We start from the raw sequence: 19,423 nt of genomic DNA, 5'->3' as shown, positions 1-19,423 counted from the left end.
ATATTTACAATGTTTTAATTAAGATTTAGTGGTCTGGTCACAATTTGAACTGGAAATAAAATTTATTTCCAATTTTTAATGTTTATACACGAATACAAGTACCATTCAAACATTACTTGGATTATAAAATAGGTAAAATGCCTTATTCAATCAGCACAAGCGACTTATGATGGATGGACATCTATGGAAGACAACCTAGCTAAGAAGGGGAAAATAAAGAAAATAGACTAAACTTTATCCGAAATGCAAAGAAGGTACATGTAAATTATAAAGACTGGTGTCAAACAATTTTAAGATTGCAGGTAGATCACAATGAGTATGTTTTTATCTGCATGAATGTTTGGAAAATATTAAGGGTGAAGCAATATCGTGCATCATAAGTTATTAAATGTTGGGTAAAGAAACTGTAAACGGGAAAATTTTCCCCCCCACTTTATGTTCGCCCTTGTTGTCAAAGGGCGAATTTAAGACTGGGTGAATTCTATATTGCAAATAATATCTATGTTAACTGCATCTGGGCAAATTCAAGATGGGGCGAAACTATTTGCAATTGTTAAAGGGAAAAAATAAAATGGGGCAAAAATAACCCTGTATACAGTAATCAACATGGAGTACATTCACCAATGTGTCAATGTCTGCACATTTTTGTGAAGCTCGAGTAGAATTCATGCTCATCGTTCATAAAATGCACGGTTTCCTAAAGTACCGGTAATCAACAACAAAATAAAATATTTTACCTGGTCCAAATTTAAGAGGAAATATTTCAGGAGCAAATGTGCGAAGAAAATTTCTTTGAAAATTAAGGATAAAAATAAACAAGGTCATCATTTAACAGGAAGTTGACAACTGAGTTGTTTAAAAAATGAATCCCACCATGGCATGCATGAACAAAGAGTGCGTCAAAATTTCAAGCATCTGCTATTACTAGTCGCTGGAAATATTTGTTGAAAATTTGTTAGAAAGAGACACAGAAGGGTGAAAGTGTACTCCCTCTCCTTCAGAGTGGGGGTAAAATTAGCTCACTTGACAGTTTGATAATGAATTTATTAATAAACTGACATTCTCCTTTGAGAGGTTCATTTGAAAATCCCAAGACACAGTTTGTAAAAGGCAAATTATTAGACTTTTGTTTAATAACAATACCATGATGCTTGATTTCTTGCCCATGAACTGTACAGTAACCATTCTACCTCATATCTATCACCTTTAACATAATTGGTACACATTTAAAGAAAATATAAATAAACACCTGTTTATTTCATATCAAGATTTTATTTGGACAGTAATATTGGATTGCTGAACATAGATTTAAAATTTAATAGTGGTGTTCAATTGATAACGAAAAACAAGCTCCATAACAAGATTGAATTACACCAGATATAACACAGCATGTCAGCAAGATGATCCAACACAGAACCCAGTAAACATGAGACACAGTGTAGTAGGGTGATGTAGGGACTTCTGACAATTAACACAACCTACATGTAGCTAATTAGTGCCTGATTTAATGACTGAGATCTACTATGATAAGGTGACACATGCAAAGCCTGTGATGCCTAAATAAAAGAAACTAAAAACTAAATACTACTTGTGACGTGTGACTACAAGAACTTGTGGATGAACACCTTGAAGTGCCAAAACTGAGGTAGACTTCACAGATATGGATGTTTTCTGATTTAAACATCAAAACATTTTTTTTGTTTCTGTCAGGCACTTTCATTACATCCTGTATTTTAAATAATGAATATAAAATTTTGGAGTTTATATCAAAATAAAAATATAAGAAAATTGCAATTCATTTCCACAAAAATGGTTGTATTTAGAACATTGATTAAATACTCAAATTTGTTGAAAAGAAAAATATTAGGTGTGATCCTTACAAATGTACTTTTAGAATGAAAAAAAATATAGAGTCCATAAATAATAATAAATCGCAATGCAAACACTCAAAAATCATGCAAAAATGAGAGGAATAATATCATGATGAGTCTAAGGATAGAGATGATCACAAAGACAAGTTTCTGCCTGTCTTAATGAAGACACACTGTATTATTAGAGTGGTTGTTTTATACACCCACGTCACGGTTAGATAACTTTACATAATATAAAAAGAAATGGTAATGACACTTCCAGAACAAATATCTAAAATTACCTAAAAGATTTTCTAAAACGTGAAGACCTTGGAAAGTAAAACTTGTACATAACTTGGGAAGATCAACATTAGCAAGAGTGGGTAATGCAGGTCATAATTGTGTCATACAATTCATACCCTAACCTGATATTGAATGGTTTTCACACACTGTCAATAAAATATACACAATTGCTAAAAGCATGATGTAACAATATCAGCATTTGATCCATGATTAAAATTTGAAATCAAGGGGACAATTCAGAGTAAAATAATCACAATTTATCAAGTAAAACACTAAATAAATCTGACAATGCTGATGGAAAATAACTAAAGTACATGTATATAAATATACAAGTCTTGAAGACCATAATTTATCAATACTAATAAATCTATAGCTTTGTTTTGACAGATTACACATAATTTAAATACACATGACATGTGGAGACATCTCTTTGAAAATCAGTTGACAATTTGATACTGCATCTTAAATGTCATATCTACAATCTGAACATGCAAATTTAAATGCCACATACACTGTTCATTCATGCCCATTGTATCCAATTGACTTTCTCATCTAAAAAATAATTTTTGTTAAAATTCAAAATCTGCCTCAGCCATGTCTATTGCCCATCTAAACTTCTCACGCTGAGTTTTGTTGTAAATTTTCTCTACAGGAACTTCCCATTTCTTGCACCTAAAACCAAAATATGATAACTTATTAGTGTTATGATGATTGAAATATTTTATAATAATAAACTACAATTGTTTTCAAAGCCCTTACCAAGCCACTGAAATTCTAGGATCAAGATAATTCAGTTTGGAGGTTCCTAAAGCTATTTCCTTGTTTTCTTCCTGTAGAAAAAAATGCCAAGATGTAAAAAAGGAGTTAATTTACTTATTTTTGGAAATTGGAAACATTATTTTTGAAAATGGAAACATATTTTTTTCTTTTTAGATCACTTTCCCTTGAGAATTTGAAAATTGAGAATGTTTTTTTCTTTTATGGAAGAACAAGTTTCGCCTGCGTCACTCTTTTTTCTCATGAAAACTATGCAAAACTAGCAATGGTTCTCTTTCTGATGAAAATTTGCTGAACTAAAAATCTTTCAACTTCCTAAATATTTCTTCAAATGAAATTAAACCTGTTCCTGTTTTACCTTGTCAGTAGCCTGAACCTCCAGTTTGGTGAGCTGCTCCTCAAGACGCTGTAGCTGGGTCTTCCTCTTAGTCAGTGCTCTGAAATTTACACATTAATGATACACAATTCTACCACACAATGACACACTAAATGATAGACAATTCTACCTCAAAATGACTCTGATTTACATTGTCCTTTGGTGATAATGACATATAAATCTTACTGTTTGGCTTTCTCTGTTTTTGTGGCTTTATAATCAGCCTTGGCATCTTTTACATTCTTTTTAGCTTCTTTGATGGCGGCTTTTTTATCATCAATCTATAGAAACAAAGCATAAAATTTACAGCAAACGACTAGAGTGAAGACCTGGCTTTACCTTGAACAACTTTCCTCATCAAAATTCTTATCATCAAATTTGAAGTTTTACTCATATTCATGCACTTGTTTTAAAAAAAATATTTGATTGGATAGAACTACGGTAATTTAAAATGTCAAATATGGCATATGTGAATGTAGTCCTTATAGAGCAATATGTACATTTTCCTTTACATTAATACAAATATAAGTACAGTGTTTATATAAAACTACCATATAAATTGGATTAATACAAGTCATGTACTAATGCATAAGATGGTTGGTAACAAGTATTTAATCTGCTGTTTTGGGTCAGACCTTGTTCTGCAGGTTCTCCATCTGTTTACTGAAGTTTTTGGGGGCTGCCCGCTGATGGTTACACAAGACAGCGACCGCTCTGTTGGCGCGATTGTAGGACAGAAGTTTGCTGGGTACATTATCATCAGCTGTCAATCACAAACATCAAGACATCAGGTCATGAACAGCGATTGTTTTAGTTTTCACAACAACATTCAATAGGACTTTTTTTTTACCTTCTGTCAGCAGGTTGAGCTGTTCCTGAAGTGTCCGAGACGCGTTGTATGTACGGAACACTTTGGCCGTTAGCCCGTCCATCAGCTCATGCAGATGTTTATTCAGAATAGTCGTCTGTAACAAAAAAAATATCCATCACAGTATGCCTAACAAAACTATACACCATATATGTACTTGTATGTGTGCATTAAACCATTAGAGACAACACAATAATATGGCCCATAAACTGTTCATAAAAATCAACAAATAAAGCAAAGTAAATTCAGATATAACTTGGAATATTTCTGTAGAGCTTCACTTAATGACAATGCTACTCACATTGAGTCGGTCAAACACATCATCCTCCCCGGCCTTGTTGTCCATGAACAGCTGCAGGTTTTTGAAGACCCTCTTTTCGACCGGCATTCGGTTGTAGTACCTGATGGAGTCCTTACCCAGGAAATCAAACTCCACCACATACTCCTGGTCCTCGTATTTCTCGTGCAGAGTCAAATGTTCCTTCCTGAGGGAACAACAACCAACAGTGTCGGCTGTCTCTCCTTCCTCCTTCTCGTTACCTGCTCTCAGGGCAAGCTGAGGAAAGAGGTTTTGTAATCAGTGATAATAAACTTCCATGACAAGTCTTTAACCAAGTCATACTATTAGTGTCATCTGCATCTGATTTACATGTACAATATTGCTGGAAGATTCAAGTAAGCAACTGTAGAATCTTTGTGAGTATACAATTGACCTTACTTAATTTATCACACAACTGACCTTGTCAATGAAATACAGGGCAACAGCTCTCTGTCGTATCCTCATCTCCTTGGATTTCCAGTCCTCTCTGTACTGGGCCCGAATCTTGTCCACACATTTATGAAGTCTTCTTGCAGTCTCATACTTCTGCCAGTCTTTCTCTCCCTAAACATTTAAATACACTGTACATCAATCATACTGAAATAATGTCAGCAATGTCTTTCAGCTATAATTGAAAACATGTACACCAGCAATGCATTTCAGCTATAAAACAAACACTGTACTTCTTACCTTCAGTCTTGAAGCTGCATTTAACATGACATACTTGGTGCTTCCCTGAATATTTTCGTTCCAGCATGCAAGCCATGAGACCTACATTACAACAGAATGATTAATTAATAAATGAAATACAATAAATAGCCTGCAATCGATATCATAAATCTATTTGTTTCCCAGTTTTAATCAGATTTTACCTTATTGTCATGGCGAACTTCTTTCCACTTATGACCAGGTGGAGGGCTTGGTACTTTGGCAGTTCTGAAATTTGAAAGATATAAAAAATCTTACTCTAAATACTTAAAAGAGACTTTTTAATTCAGCCTTTTTGACATTTGGAGATACACACACATAAATCTGGAGGGTCAGCTCTCAGTCTTAATATATTTGCAAACATGAACCAAAAACTGGTTGAGACATACTTGCTGCAGTTGATGATAACATCCTCTGGTTGAGTCCTCCTCTTTAACATGCCCTGCTTTGGATGGTCACCTCTCCCTCGGAACAGACCTGGGGGCTCAATCTTAAAATTCCCAATCTTCTCCTTGTGGCCATCCATTAAACAGAACCCATACTCTTTTTGAATTTCATCATTGTTCAGCTTTTCAGCCTGGTGGATATTAAACAGAAATTTAATTGCAAAGCTTTTTTTTTTGGTACTGGTACATATAAAACACAGCTGATGAATTATTCAACTTTCTAATTAATTATTCTACTTTCTAAATTTGTATTTAGATTGTAGGAAATAATTTGTACATATTAATGTTTCTATTAGTTTTTATTCCACAAACAGAAAACTTCACCTTTTTTTCTTCTTTAGAGCGGTTTTTTCTTTCCTCTGACTTGAGCTTGAAATATTCTGCCATATCTTTGAAATTGCATTTCTTCAGATCTCTGATTAGTTCTCTCTCTGACGTCGTCATCATCTATAAAAATCAATACAAGCTTGTATTTAGTTCTTTCCATTTTTTCACATCAATGGTTGAAAACTTAACTTCCATCTGAAGAAGAAAACATGAAGTGGACAATTTTCATACATAACTGAGTTTTGAAACAAACTCTATGGTTTCACAGAAACTACATGTAAATAACACCTTTTTCCAGTCTTTCATAAAGTTGCTGTTGAAAACATCTTTTGTGGTGTAGTCATGATCCAACATCCTGGCGTAGAAGGTGGCCACTTCTTCCGCTGGTTCTGACAGTTTCACTACCTTACCTGTTGCAGCACATTGAAGAGGAAAACATCTCATTAGGTCAAATAAAACATTGCATGTATATCCACACATAAAAACAGAGATTATGTTCCTCTCACAACAAATTTGAAAGTAAAATATTTATCAGGTATTGCAATTTAATGCATGAATTGTATTCACTCACAGATACAGAGGAACTGTAGGTAACGTAAACTTACCATCATAGTAGAACTTGACATCATTGGGTAGCGGTTCGTAGTCAGGAGCGAACAGTGGTCCTTTGTGTTCCAGGAAGTTCCATTTGACACCGTCATCCCTGCGATCCTCCTCCCACCTGTAACAGCAAGATAAACATCAACCACTGTGTGCACACAGCCAGAAGTTATGGTGGTTGAGAGCTGTGGACTTTTTGAGATCTTTCACTTTGACCCTTTGCTCTGGTCGATCATTTTTTGGAATTTTTAAGAAGTGAACCATCCTGTATCAAAACAAGCAATGTTTTACCATCTCCAGACTTCATTAGTTTCTTCCTCCTTGACTTTCTTGGATGGGGATTTCTTCTCCTGTTTCATATTTTCTGTCTTAATGACCTTCTTTTTCTTCTTCTGAAATCAGATATTAATAATTTAACATACACTGTTTTTTGTAATAACTATGATCGTGCACTATCATTAAGGTGGTACATGTACTTCAATAAGATGTAAAATAAAATGACCTTTTACAATTACAGCTCTTTATTCACAAACCTTCACTGATCTTAAAAGAAAATTGCTACCTGCATTCTTTGGAAACACTTAAAATAATTTTAACAATTATCTACCTTTGGAACATCATCATCCGAATCAACAGGTTTCCTCTTCTTTGCACTGCTGGGTTTTTCAACCTTCACATCTTTCTTTTGTTTCTTCTTCTCTTTTTCAATTCTGGAAAATAAAAACATAACATTATTGATCATTAATCATTCTGTTTAAATGTTTTTTTCTTAATAATATCAGATTGTACCATTGGAGGTTAGACTCAGGGCTCTACATTAACTTTTTTTCCTACTTGTCCATTCGGACAAGTGACCAAGATATTTACTTGTCCGAACTTTAACTTCACTTGTCCAAAAAAATTTCAATATTAAAGATCAAATATTGTCAACTTGAAATCTACAGTTCTGTTTTACTAAAATAAAGTCATTTATTTATTATTCTTGCTATAATTAATAACTTTTTAAATGGAAACTCAAAGTGTCTTTCCTAAATGTATTGGTTCCATACCACACCTTTACAGTTCAATATTGAAAGTTGTTTGAAATTAGTGAACTTCAATCCCGATCATAAGTAACTCAATTGCATTGCAATTTGATGTTGGGATCGAAATTCAAAATAACTAATCGATAAACTTATCACGAGACTACGGATAAACTTATCACAAAACTTTCTTTTTAAAATGTTGGAGACTTCTTTACATAAAAATGCACTTGTCCAGTCAGACAAGTGGCCAGCAATATCCACTTGTCCGTATATTTTTTTAACTGGTACCGGACAAGCGTTAATGTCGAGCCCTGAGACTATACTTTAAGAACCAAACAAATAAACATTTCAAAAGGAAAAAAAGATTTGCTTTTCAAGTGAATTGTAGAGTGAATTTTTTTTACCTGGCAGACAATGGTTCATCATCATCATCATCCGAGTCATGGGGCCTTTTCTCTGATGGCTGCTCTTTCTTAATTCTGGTGGCCTATAATTTGTAATCAAAAGTTAAATTCTGTGTGAAATTGAAATAATTGAAGATCAATAATCAAAATACAAGAAAATAAATACTTACCAAAGGTATTTCATCATCACTCATATCTTCTTCTTTCACAGGCTTCACAGGTGATGGTTCCCTTTTGGAGGGGGACCGACTAGGTGATTTCTCCAACACTGGCGATTTCATTGGGGAAGGTGATTTTGTCGGAGAAGGTGATTTCATTGGAGAAGATGGCTCAGTTTTTACTTTCACTTTTTCAGCATCCTCCTTGTTCCTTTCTTTGTGTTTTTCAGAGGAGGAACTATGTTTCGAACTGCTGCCATCTTTATGCTTGTGACTGCTTGAGGATGAGCTATGCTTATGACTGCTTGACGAGCTGTGCTTGCTGGAGCCCTCCTTATGGCTGCTTGAGCTTTTTTCTTTGCTACTGCTGGAACTCTTCTCCTTGGAACTGCCTTCTTTATGACTGCTGCTCGAGCTAGGTTTATGAGATGAACTGGAATGCTTGCTGCTCGAGCTCCTATCCTTATCCTTAGAACTTGAGCTACTCCTCTCCTTGTCTTTATCTTTATGCTTGTGTGAACTGGAACTGCTGCTGTCCCTGTGCTTGCTGGATGAGCTAGAACTGCCATGTTTTCTGGAGCTGCTTGAGTGCTTAGAGGATGAGGAGCTGTGCCCATGTTTGGAGCTAGAGGAATGCTTTGACGAGCTTTTATGTCGATCTTCGTCCTTGGACATTGGTAGAGTGGCATGTCCATTTTGCTCAGCATGGTTTGCATGGTTCAGCTCATTGCTAGCCATTTTTGCTTTTAGTTCTAGAACTAAAATTATGAAAAACTATGTAAAATATGATAAGATTTTTTTTACCTATTAAAAATGCTTGGAATTTCATAATTAAAGTTATTGGAATTTGAGAGCTAAGAAAGAACATTTTAATGAATATCAATTTTTTTTTAAACAAACAATAACTAATAAATTCCATTAATATCCTTCAACAGAACAAAATTAAATATCAAATGGAGTTTTCACTTAATAACATTTCTAAACTTGTATGATCTTAAAATAGTGCTACATACAATCATTCAAAAATGTTGGGGTTAAGTAAAATAAACTTATATTTTTCTAATTTTTTATAATTCCTTTGAAGTCTGGTAACAAGCAAACTGGGAGAAAAAATCATATAGAATTTATTTGTTTCACTTAAAAGCTATAACAGACAATTTGTAATGGACCCTCTCTATATTTTTTCAAACAGTATTTCCCTGCATCTCCCTAGAGTGAAACACTGTAGGTTCATTTTCTTTAATCTTATAAGTTTCCACACCCCCCCCCCCCCCCCCCCCCACTAAAAAAACCACACAAACACTCTTACCCATTTCTCTATCAATCTCAAATAATTGAATAGTAAATTTGCTTTTTGTATTTAAAAACAATAAAAAAAAAATTATATATATTTTCATTTTTAATTAACCTTGTAATCAAGATGAAAACATGCAACTGGCCTACATGGCAACTATTTCCACATGTATTTCAACTTCTTAGAGTTACTTCCCTTTGAAACAATTAAAAGTCACAAAATAATTAATATTCATTTCTTAAACCCTTGTCAACATTTGCCTCATCAGTTCATTTTTTGATCATGTATCGCCTCAACACAAGCAGTGGAACTGTTATAGTCACATAACGTTTTTTACTAGATCGATGTGTGGTGAATGGCTGTTTTGTTCTAAGTCAGTTCAGACAAGCGGACTTAGTCTCTGGCGGCCATATCTACCGTCTGAGCAGATGGGAGCCAATTTCTTACCTTTGCCTTGGGCTCCAGGCGAGACGACCGATTCCTAAACGACAGGAAAATAGAGATTTTAGTCTACTTTTTTTGTTTGCCTAATTAAACTGTTCAAATATAAGATTCATGGGTTGAATTCTCGATTTAAAATTGGCGAAAACAACAGCCGGTCGATGCGGACTTAGAAAATTTGCGGCCATCTTGACTTAGCCGTTTTCACCGTCCTTTGTTAGCTGAACTTTTACCGGCGCAAGAGACACATCACAGTCAGTAAATTAATTCTTTTCTGAGTCAAAGGACTGAATATCAAATAAATCAATTACTCACTTGATTTCCTGTAGTTTCTCCGTCTACTATATCCATTATCCGTAAAAATTATTTTTGTGTACAATCAGCACGATGTGTACTCCTCGTTAAATGGCTAAGTACAAGATGATGAAGAGTACGCATGCGCAGGTATGCTGTCGTCATGAGTGTCAGCTCACATTGGATAGTCTTTTCATGTAGTATTTTGTACTACTCTTATGTATCGAATGACATATGCTGTGTAAAACAATATAATATTGATATTTTTAAATTTATATGTTCATTTTTCGATTTAAAAGATTTTAAATTGACCATTCTGTGCATGAATATTGTATTGCCTATAAATGGCGGGAAATGTAAATAATTTAAAAATCACTATGAGCAGTAAACTTTATCATCTACACGTTTTAATTTCTTGTGCAGTTTCTTTGATAATGAACGTATAGGCTTACTTAGAATTATGACGACGGGTTTCTTATGTAATGTCACCAAGGCAACAATTTTTTTTCTCTTAATGAAATATTATACAGATTGATAAATAGGTGTATCACTTGTTATACAATCAACAATATTGATGAATGATATATTGGTATAAAGATATATATATCCAATTCAAATCAATTCGTTTATTCACCCAAACCATATTTATACAATGTTACCAGAGGTACAATTATCAAAATGGTATACTTGGCTTGCGTAAATGTCTATAACTGATATAATAATGTACACATCATACTGCTACAAGTGTCGATAAGCAGTAATAGAAAATTGGGGGGGGGGGGGGGGGGGGTAGGACGATCAGGTTGTATAATGAATAGAGATTTGTATGGACAGTGACCGGGTAGTTGTGTAACAGAAATCCGTTTGTTTTGTTATGTTTATATACAAAAAATATTCTTGTTTTTTTTTCACAGTACGATAATTTGACGTGGAAACTCGGATTAAAGTGAATTATTATGAAAATGATATCCATTGATTGATTTGACTATAATCAATTGTATGAAATCATTTTATACAAAATGTTTGAACACAAGTTCTTTTAACTTACGTGGTTTTCACCCAAACACAACTGTCAAAAGTATCCATTTATTTAATATCATTATCATTGAATATATAAATGCTAAAGTTTTTTTTTTTGTATTTTTATTGCTTAATAAAGAGCAAAGTCAATTCGACTCAAACCGTTTACAAAGAAAACATTTTCAAATATTTCATGACATTTTAAAAAATCTGTTGATAGATTTATGCTGACGATTTGCTGAGTCATTTTTTTCTTTGCCTTTTCTGGGAGTTGCTATTATCCTTGCATTGTGGCGTTTAATCTAGGATATCATTCTTTTGAACCTTGAAATATCAGTCTGGAAAACCTTGATTTAATTTTTATGTCTACAGGACTGTTTTTAACTCTTATCAGATTTTTAATTTTATATTCACACATATCTTTTTATCTCATCGATGATATATATTCTGATAATTGCACAAGTAGTAAATTAAGTTATGACGTAGATAAATGAATGAAAGTGGTGCAAAGTATAGCCAGAGGAAAAAAAATAATATGTCAAACTGGTTTGGTACACCAACCGGTTTGTAGAATCATCATTTTTACTACCATGACATGCATTGTTTTATTTCTAAGAAGTTTTTAATCGAGTACCTCAACATTTAATGAACTATTTTCTACCCATGAATGATTTGTTAGGTTTTTTAACATTATATTTTGAATTCAATATCTCCCTATATGTGCTTTCAGACAACGTGTTAGAGTTAATTTTGAAATGAATATTCACCAATTTAAGGTTATTCATTTTATGTATGTATTAAAAAATCTGTCAATATAAAAATAAACAAAAACATTTGTCAGAATTCTTGTATGTTTATTCTTTAAATCTTTTGAAAAGAGGTAAAGTCAATGATCATAAAAACAAACAGCACTAAAAGTTCTAACAATGCCACCATCACAAATTACAGTTTAGTATTGCGTTCAAGCAATAAAGTCATGTCCACTATTTCACACTACTGGAGCACAGCACCCCACATATATCACTCGACGTTATGGTCTCCTCTTCCGGTCAGCTGTCGGGACAGAGGGAGAGGACTGAAGCACACGGACGTTGCGTTAGGGGTCGCGGCAGGGACTCTCGGTCGCTTTCCCGCCCTGTGTCTGTTAGCGATTCTCTTCAGCAGGTCGTACTTCGGAGCCAGGAAATGTTGTTCCTCGGGCAACAGGGTGGTCAGGATGTCTGTCACAACAGCCGAAGCCGTGGAGTGCCGATTGCTCTCTATCTGTTCTTTAACCTGAAAATGAAATAGGATGTATTAGATGCATATATGTGTTCATCAAAATGAAATAATTCGTCGCATTGTCTTTCTGACTTTAAATTTCAACAATAAAAGTTGGTCAAAATGCATTTTACTGCTAAAATCGTTATGATATGTCAGAAGGACAGAAGGAACTTGAATTTTTCAGGATTGGTCAAGTACACAAATGTTCAATCTGATTAAAATACAGATCTCTACATAAGCGCACAAATGTTGAATTAAATTTTGAAATTGAATTAACGAGGCCGGGTCTAATTTGTTCTGCCCTAGATTTTTGGATGAAACTTTTTACATGAATTTCTACTGATATAATTATTATTTTAAGATTAAAAAATAAGACATTTACCACACCGTTTGTTTAGGGGATCATCTCAAAGTGTGTTAATCTTTAACATAGGACCCTATGGGATTTTGCTTGAAATGTATCAATTTTGCATATTTTTTACATTTTTTCAAAACTTCTGCCCTAGGGATTTCTTTTTCTGTTCTACATATTAAAGTTATTGCTAAAAGGCATCTAATGGTCAAATAAAAAAAACCTTTTACCTCCTGGTTTGTTCCAGGGGTCTTATCAAAGTTGATTTTTGTATGCCCAATTTCCCAGATTCGTCAGATAATGGCTATTTTTTATTTGACAAAAGCGGAAAAGGTGATCTAAATAGTATTATTAAAACATTCAGACATATTTAAGTAATAAAAAATATATAACATCACATATTAAGGGTCATTGATATAAAAAACATGGTTACTGTCTGAAATATATGAATTTAGCTATATTTAGGCGGGTTAAGAAAACGTGACAGAAGGCTAGGCTTGCTGAACCCTCTTCACGTTTTCGACCCGAGCCCAAATATAGCTTATACTTCGAGACATTTATGTTTATTCCACAATATAACATTATTTTTACGCATCAAACGAGATATTTTCAACAATTTTCGCTGAATATCTGCAGTTGAAACTATCACGCCATGGCGTCAACCAAGCAGAAAGATGACGTCACAATACAAATGAAACGCTGCGCGAAAGCGTGCGTACTCGTTCTGTACTCGGCCTCGTTAATACCAGTGCAACGACTTCTTTGTAAATCGGCTGTCTTGGATCCGCTGGGTGACCATGCGGCCGTGTTCCTGGCTGGAAATAGTGACCCCTCTGACTAACCGTGGCGGGACACTGAAGCTTGGCGGATCTGACGCTGCACCGCCACAAAGTGGAGGACTTGTTGTTCCTCTGAGACTAAAATAAAACAAGACATCAACTATAAGATAAGTATTCAACAACGTTTAGATCTTAAAAGGCGGTTAAGATCAAGCTTTTTATGAAATATTGTAACTTTTCTGCACTTCGCAACACAATTACATGTAAGTTACCTAATTTGGTCAGAAAATCTTTTTAGAATTTAAAATCGAAATCTGACGTAATATTGTAAACTAAAACAGTTTTGTCCTTATAATAGAACAGGTAAACATTATGTACATTGAATTTGAATTTTATGATTGGTTTTCAATGTAATATTGTAAACTAATTATCCAGTTTTGTCCTCATAGTGGAAGTATATATACCTTTGATCCGTATGTGTATCCATTGCTGGCAACCAACAATCTCCCCCCACGCTTACTCCCCTTCTCCAGAATTCTGTAACGGATGACGTCATCGTTTGATGTACTGTCGTCTGATTCCAACGAACTGAGAAAAAAATCAAATACAATATTGATATTAATGTAAGAAAAATAATGTTTCTCTTTATGACTTAGATCACCTAGCTGTTTTTTTCTATTTTACTGTATGTTTTAAAATCTTCTGAGTGAAATAAACTTTTAGAATGACATACAAATTTAAAAAAAACTTACGAATCCAAATGTTCGGGCTCCCAGCAATGTCCAGTAACAAATGCTTCATTGAGTGGATCTGCGGGGACCACAGAGTTGGCGGGGTTGTCTGATACAACTCGTTCATCGTGCTCCGGCCAGTACCTCATCTCACACGGTCTGCAAAACCAGTTCAGGTCCTTTATACCATACTTAGCAATGTTGTACCGCTGTAGCGAGATTCCTGCAAAAAGAAATTATATTCAAGATAATGGTTAATACGACATATTTTTTTCTTTATCATTAATTTTCGATTTTTTTGGTCTAGGATGTCTACGTTTTGGAAGAAATCTTGACATTGGTTGCTAATTCCACTTCCTGTAAGTCCGACTCTGACAACATGAGATATCATTATGCATGAAAGAAACCCATACTTAATTTATAACTGGTCATGCAGTGTTTTGAAATTTTATCATGGTCAATATTTTACAATAACTTAGTTTTAATGAATTGAAATCTAAAAAAAAAAAGACCCAGCGGGATTCGAACTCATGACTTGCAAAGATGTACTTATACATGTTTATTCACCAATCAAGGCCTAATCTATACATTTAAAAAATTATATAATAATGATTACAACAAATACTAGTAATGACTGTATAAAATACGTGGAAAGAAGGTCCAGATCCACTTTATCAACTGTGTCAACCGTATCTGAAATGATTGTTAGATAAAATAAAATTCTCGGTTAAATTATCATACGGTGTAAAATGCTGTTAAACTTCGAGACTGCTGCGACAATGTTAATGTCTTAGCTAAATCTTATTGGGTTTTTTTTTCATGCAAAAGAAATTACTTCACAAAATGGAGGTGACCCAAACCTCCCTAATACAAACAAGATGCCCACAGGCACTGACTGTGATCTGAGTATGATAGTCCCTCATCTGAGACATTAATTCATCAAATGGGAACAATTGTCGGAGGGATATCATGTGGCCTAGAAATACACGCAACTATATTGCCACATTTGTCACCACCACCCCACCCCCAAATAAAAACCCTGAACCCCTGTTCCATGGAGATTTCACGGTTTAAGATGAGGTCATTGTGGACTAATAACATTGTAATTTTAGCCAGAAGGTTCTATGAACATCATAACTATGTAAAGTACATAAGAAATTAATAAATGGTTCTGGAATTTTTGTGGTAATAGACCTCAGCATTCAAAGCCATCGTTTAAGTTTGATCATAGTGTATGGTCCAAATGAGGACACACCCATTCTTATTAAGAACTCTTTGAAATTATGGAGGCAAATATGATAATTTCTTAAACCAATTGACTGACTGGCTTTTTCTCATGTACATGTAGATCCTGACCATTGACATATTTGCACGATCTAAGTATACTTTGTCTGAATACAACAACTCGGCAGTAAATATTTTTGATTATGCTGATGTATTAGTAAAATATTTCTGACATGATACATGCATCCTCACGACTTTTCCATTCTCTACCCCCACTCTCCATTTCCTACTTTCTCTTTTTCTCTGCCTTAAAATTGTTGAAATTGATCTTGTCAATGGATTTGTCAAGTGTGCTAAAAACGCTTACATTGATATATTGTATATTCAAATGAAATTTATATCATAATAAAAAAAATAAAATAAACATCATAACTTTGCATTTAGTTTTTCGCAGATTTACATATATATAGGAGTAGAGAGGGAGGTTTTACTATAACTATATGGCCCCGCCCTAGGGTCTAAACCCCTTACTCAGGGGCCACGAATTTCATAATTTTAGTAGCAGGCTTCATGGACATCATAACCATGCACTTGGTTTTTATCCCATTTGTGTGGAAACAGAGAATTTGAAAAAATTGCATTTTTTGCAGTTTTGGTCCCGCTTATGAGGCCCATGGACAGCTAAGATCATATATTTTATGATTTACATTCTTCTTATCCTAAACAGAAGCCAAACATAAAAAATGGTAACAATTTAAGAAGCTGTTAAAGAATGTTAATCTGGCGACACACGACGACGAACGATAACCAACGGCAAAAGGCTCCCTGAGTGACTCAGGAGACCTAAAAATTTATTAAATATTATTATAACATTATTTCAATTTATATTTTTTTTAACATTTTTAAGATTGTGTATATTACTTATAGTAAAATTCATTTCGGGAAGTTTTATAACAGGACCCCTAGACATCTAAAATACGGACTTTAACAGGTACATACAGATTTGATTTGAACATATTTTATTGTGTAAATTACATAAAAGGATTGGAAACAAGTTCTTACAACTTACAAATTCCTCTCCTAATGATAATGCATACAATATATTCAATTGTCATAGTAATATTACATGTTACTTATAGTTATTGACTTTATAATAATTAAATTCATAAACATGCATTTACAAAGTAATTGCGAATATATAGTAGATAACGTTAATATACAGTATAAAAAGCAAAAGCAAAAAGGAATTTAATAATCAAATCTTCCAGACTATTTAATGAACTTTTGAACTGCTGAAAAAATAAACCGTTTGTATTGTAAGACAAATTGTCACTACCCCAAAGAAGCAAATGTGAGTTAATTAAAATTGTTTCTTCAAGCCTATTAAAAAGTAAATCAAAAAGATTGCTCTTGCATTTACATAATAACATACAGAAAAAAGAATAGCAAGTTCCACGCAAGGATAAGGCACCTTGTCTGAACAATATGATGTCCAAAAGGAATGCATGGTCGACTGATCGTTCCCTAGATACTTGTGCATTATATACTCGAAATTTTGATGAAACGAAATAAATACATATTTGAAAACAAGTTAGGAATACAATGTGCATAATATGAATTTCAATCGATTTTCTTAAGAAATAGCGGGAAAAATACCAAGTGGTTGTCAAATATAAATTGATGAACCAAAGGAAAGATGTGAATCTTTATAATATCTTAGTCAATTCTGAACACCCAATCAACAAGATCTTAAGGTCTTAATATTAATATCTTTCACCTGAATCAAATATTGAAGACTCTTTGATTATAATTTTGTTAAAGGGAATTATAGAATTCAATAATAAATTAAATAGTTACATACACCAAAAAATGTTGACCATCCGGAAAAGTAAATACTAGTAACAATTAATGTATCTATACACGTAAATTTAATTAATTGTCTTAGTCAATATCTTTGTTGGCCAAAATCAAATGGGGTCAATTTCAAATTCAACATTAATTAATTCGTCTACAAGTATATGTATATTTCTAACAGATTCATTTGTTTCAATCCCAGAACCACTTTACAATGGTATAAAGAGACTATAAAACATTTACATTAACATTTACGATTTTCTAACTAAATAATAACGGCATACGTGAAGATACAAGTACTTGTATAAAGAATTGTAATATGAAAATTTTATATAAAATGAAATTAAAAAACGCATTTTACATAAGGTTTCGTGTGATATAAAATTTTTGCGAGCACTAGGTTAAGATAGCTTTATTTAACAGTTAATTTCATATAGTCGTGAAAGTCTAACACATCCTATACAAAAGTGTAATCTAACATGTGTTCGGGTTCTTGAAAGAGTCAATTAAAATACCTATGGAAATTTTACTTTCCAGTCAAGGATTATACGTCTTTGTTTTTAAGTAATATCATAAATCGGAAAAATACAGAACTTGGGGTTTAATATGGATTAAAACTTGTGCTTGCTGTTATAGGATTCTTTTGGTAATGGATGATCTGGTGAATAAAATATCTATAATACTGACAGTGAAATGGTAAGCATGCTGAATTGTAATTTTGTGCGCTTATATCTTATTTTCTAAATACTTGCTTTACATTTTAAAAAAATCAAACAAATAACGAAATGAAATTTGTATTTCACAGTAATTTCTAGTATTTTCCAGCTGAGTGAAAATCAGAAGTGGAAATACCGGAATTTGCCACTGGTGATTCCAAAAAACCGATATTTCCTGGTAAACACAAGCTCTTTAAAACTGACTAAACATGGGAGATTTACACCAACTATACATATACTTTTCCAATAACTTTATACTAAATATATATAAAACTAATTATCTTAAATGCGTGTTCCCCAATCTTTGATAATTAAAAAAAATAAAAACAAATGTTAGATTAGTTTACAATTATACCAATTCAAAAATAAATCCTCTTCGTGTCACCCAAATTACAACTGAACATATGAATGTCATTTGTAAACTTTAATACAAATTGAAAATGCACCCCATCCCTAACCCCTAAACATTTAGATTAATATCTAAAGCGGATGTATAACTTTTAGATAAGATGTCTTCAATACATTTAATTTTTACATTAAAAGTACCTGTAAATTTATAAGACAAGCTATATTTACCTGTGTTGCACAAGCGATGCTGCCATCCGTTGCAGGCCACGCAGTTTAGGGCATGTTGCTGGGGACGAACTTCTCCGCCACAAGAGATACAGGGAGGGCTGACTGAATCCATCGTAAATGGTCAAGTAACGGACTTCCATCTCCTTATAAAGCAGGTTCTTGAGATCAAAGGGTCAAGTCTGTGAATAGAAATTACAAATTTCAAAAGAAAAACCGCTGCTCGTTCAAACTATGATCTATGAAAGTAACGAACCGATTTTGCTATAATTGTTTTGATTATATCAATTTAAATGTTTAAACAAATTATCTTTTTTCCAATCATGAAAAATTCCCTTTGATAATTATAATAACAACAACAATTTATTAATTATACAGCTAATTGATCTCTTATATCTATAATAATCTTATTTTTAGAGAGACAGTCTCGAATTAAATAGACACAAACAAATTTAGTTTCATTTTTAAGAATTAAAATATATGCCACCGATTTATTCATATTATCTAAAAAAAAAAAAAATGTTTTCCAAAAATAAGAATTGTTTACAAATATCAGTATTTATTTTTTTTTCTTAAAAGAAAAAATCATTTTTTTATTTACCTAAAAAAAAAAAAGATTAAAAAAATATGATTTTAAATCGTGAATTTCTTGTAATCAATGACGATTATACCGCCAGTATATTAATTTAATTAAAATATATTTTTTACTTAAAAGATAGTT

The 19,423-nt window shown here is 33.2% G+C and overlaps 2 protein-coding genes across 5 annotated transcripts; both read right to left on the bottom strand.

Annotated features, from left to right (window-relative positions):
* Positions 1-1,252: 1,252 nt before the first annotated feature.
* LOC105341070 (DNA topoisomerase I, mitochondrial) lies at positions 1,253-10,330 on the bottom strand. 2 transcript variants are annotated; one of them, XM_011447366.4, is made up of 20 exons: positions 10,212-10,330; positions 9,903-9,936; positions 8,174-8,919; positions 8,004-8,086; positions 7,182-7,284; positions 6,866-6,966; positions 6,580-6,695; positions 6,263-6,384; positions 5,972-6,094; positions 5,591-5,778; positions 5,366-5,429; positions 5,184-5,264; positions 4,914-5,057; positions 4,476-4,730; positions 4,157-4,271; positions 3,942-4,069; positions 3,493-3,587; positions 3,289-3,367; positions 2,913-2,983; positions 1,253-2,825 (listed from the first exon to the last, which is right to left on the bottom strand). In XM_011447366.4, the coding sequence occupies exons 1-20, from the start codon at positions 10,245-10,247 to the stop codon at positions 2,723-2,725; spliced, it is 2,787 nt and encodes a 928-aa protein (XP_011445668.3). In that variant the 5' UTR covers positions 10,248-10,330; the 3' UTR covers positions 1,253-2,722. The 2 variants fall into 2 exon arrangements, with proteins under 2 accessions (XP_011445668.3, XP_011445669.3); XM_011447367.4 differs by lacking the exon at positions 9,903-9,936.
* Positions 10,331-12,060: 1,730 nt separating this feature from the next.
* LOC105341135 (uncharacterized) lies at positions 12,061-18,865 on the bottom strand. 3 transcript variants are annotated; one of them, XM_066080312.1, is made up of 5 exons: positions 18,706-18,865; positions 14,357-14,558; positions 14,069-14,192; positions 13,545-13,742; positions 12,061-12,485 (listed from the first exon to the last, which is right to left on the bottom strand). In XM_066080312.1, exons 1-5 carry the CDS (start codon positions 18,815-18,817, stop codon positions 12,231-12,233), a joined length of 891 nt encoding a protein of 296 aa, XP_065936384.1. In that variant the 5' UTR covers positions 18,818-18,865; the 3' UTR covers positions 12,061-12,230. The 3 variants fall into 3 exon arrangements, with proteins under 3 accessions (XP_065936384.1, XP_011445790.3, XP_065936385.1); XM_011447488.4 differs by having other exon boundaries at positions 13,572-13,742; positions 18,706-18,861; XM_066080313.1 differs by lacking the exon at positions 18,706-18,865 and adding an exon at positions 14,652-14,715.
* Between the last annotated feature and the right edge of the window lie 558 nt (positions 18,866-19,423).

Source organism: Magallana gigas, chromosome 3, assembly GCF_963853765.1.
Source record: "Magallana gigas chromosome 3, xbMagGiga1.1, whole genome shotgun sequence".
NCBI classification, from domain to species: Eukaryota; Metazoa; Mollusca; class Bivalvia; order Ostreida; family Ostreidae; genus Magallana; species Magallana gigas.
This window is presented reverse-complemented; position numbering and strand designations above follow the sequence as displayed.

Bases quoted from the DNA above. Each gene is read 5' to 3' on its own strand.
- LOC105341070 (XM_011447366.4), bottom strand. From the start codon at position 10,247: ATGGATATAGTAGACGGAGAAACTACAGGAAATCAA. The intron at 7,285-8,003 runs GTAAAAAAAATT...TTTATTTTCCAG, and splicing joins GATGAACCATTGTCTGCCAG to AATTGAAAAAGAGAAGAAGA. The intron at 6,095-6,262 runs GTGTTATTTACA...TGATTTTTATAG, and splicing joins TTATGAAAGACTGGAAAAAG to ATGATGACGACGTCAGAGAG.
- LOC105341135 (XM_066080312.1), bottom strand. From the start codon at position 18,817: ATGGATTCAGTCAGCCCTCCCTGTATCTCTTGTGGCGGAGAAGTTCGT. The intron at 14,559-18,705 runs GTAAATATAGCT...TTCTTTTTGCAG, and splicing joins GCATCGCTTGTGCAACACAG to GAATCTCGCTACAGCGGTAC. The intron at 12,486-13,544 runs GTACGCACGCTT...TTTCATTTTCAG, and splicing joins CGAGGCCGAGTACAGAACGA to GTTAAAGAACAGATAGAGAG.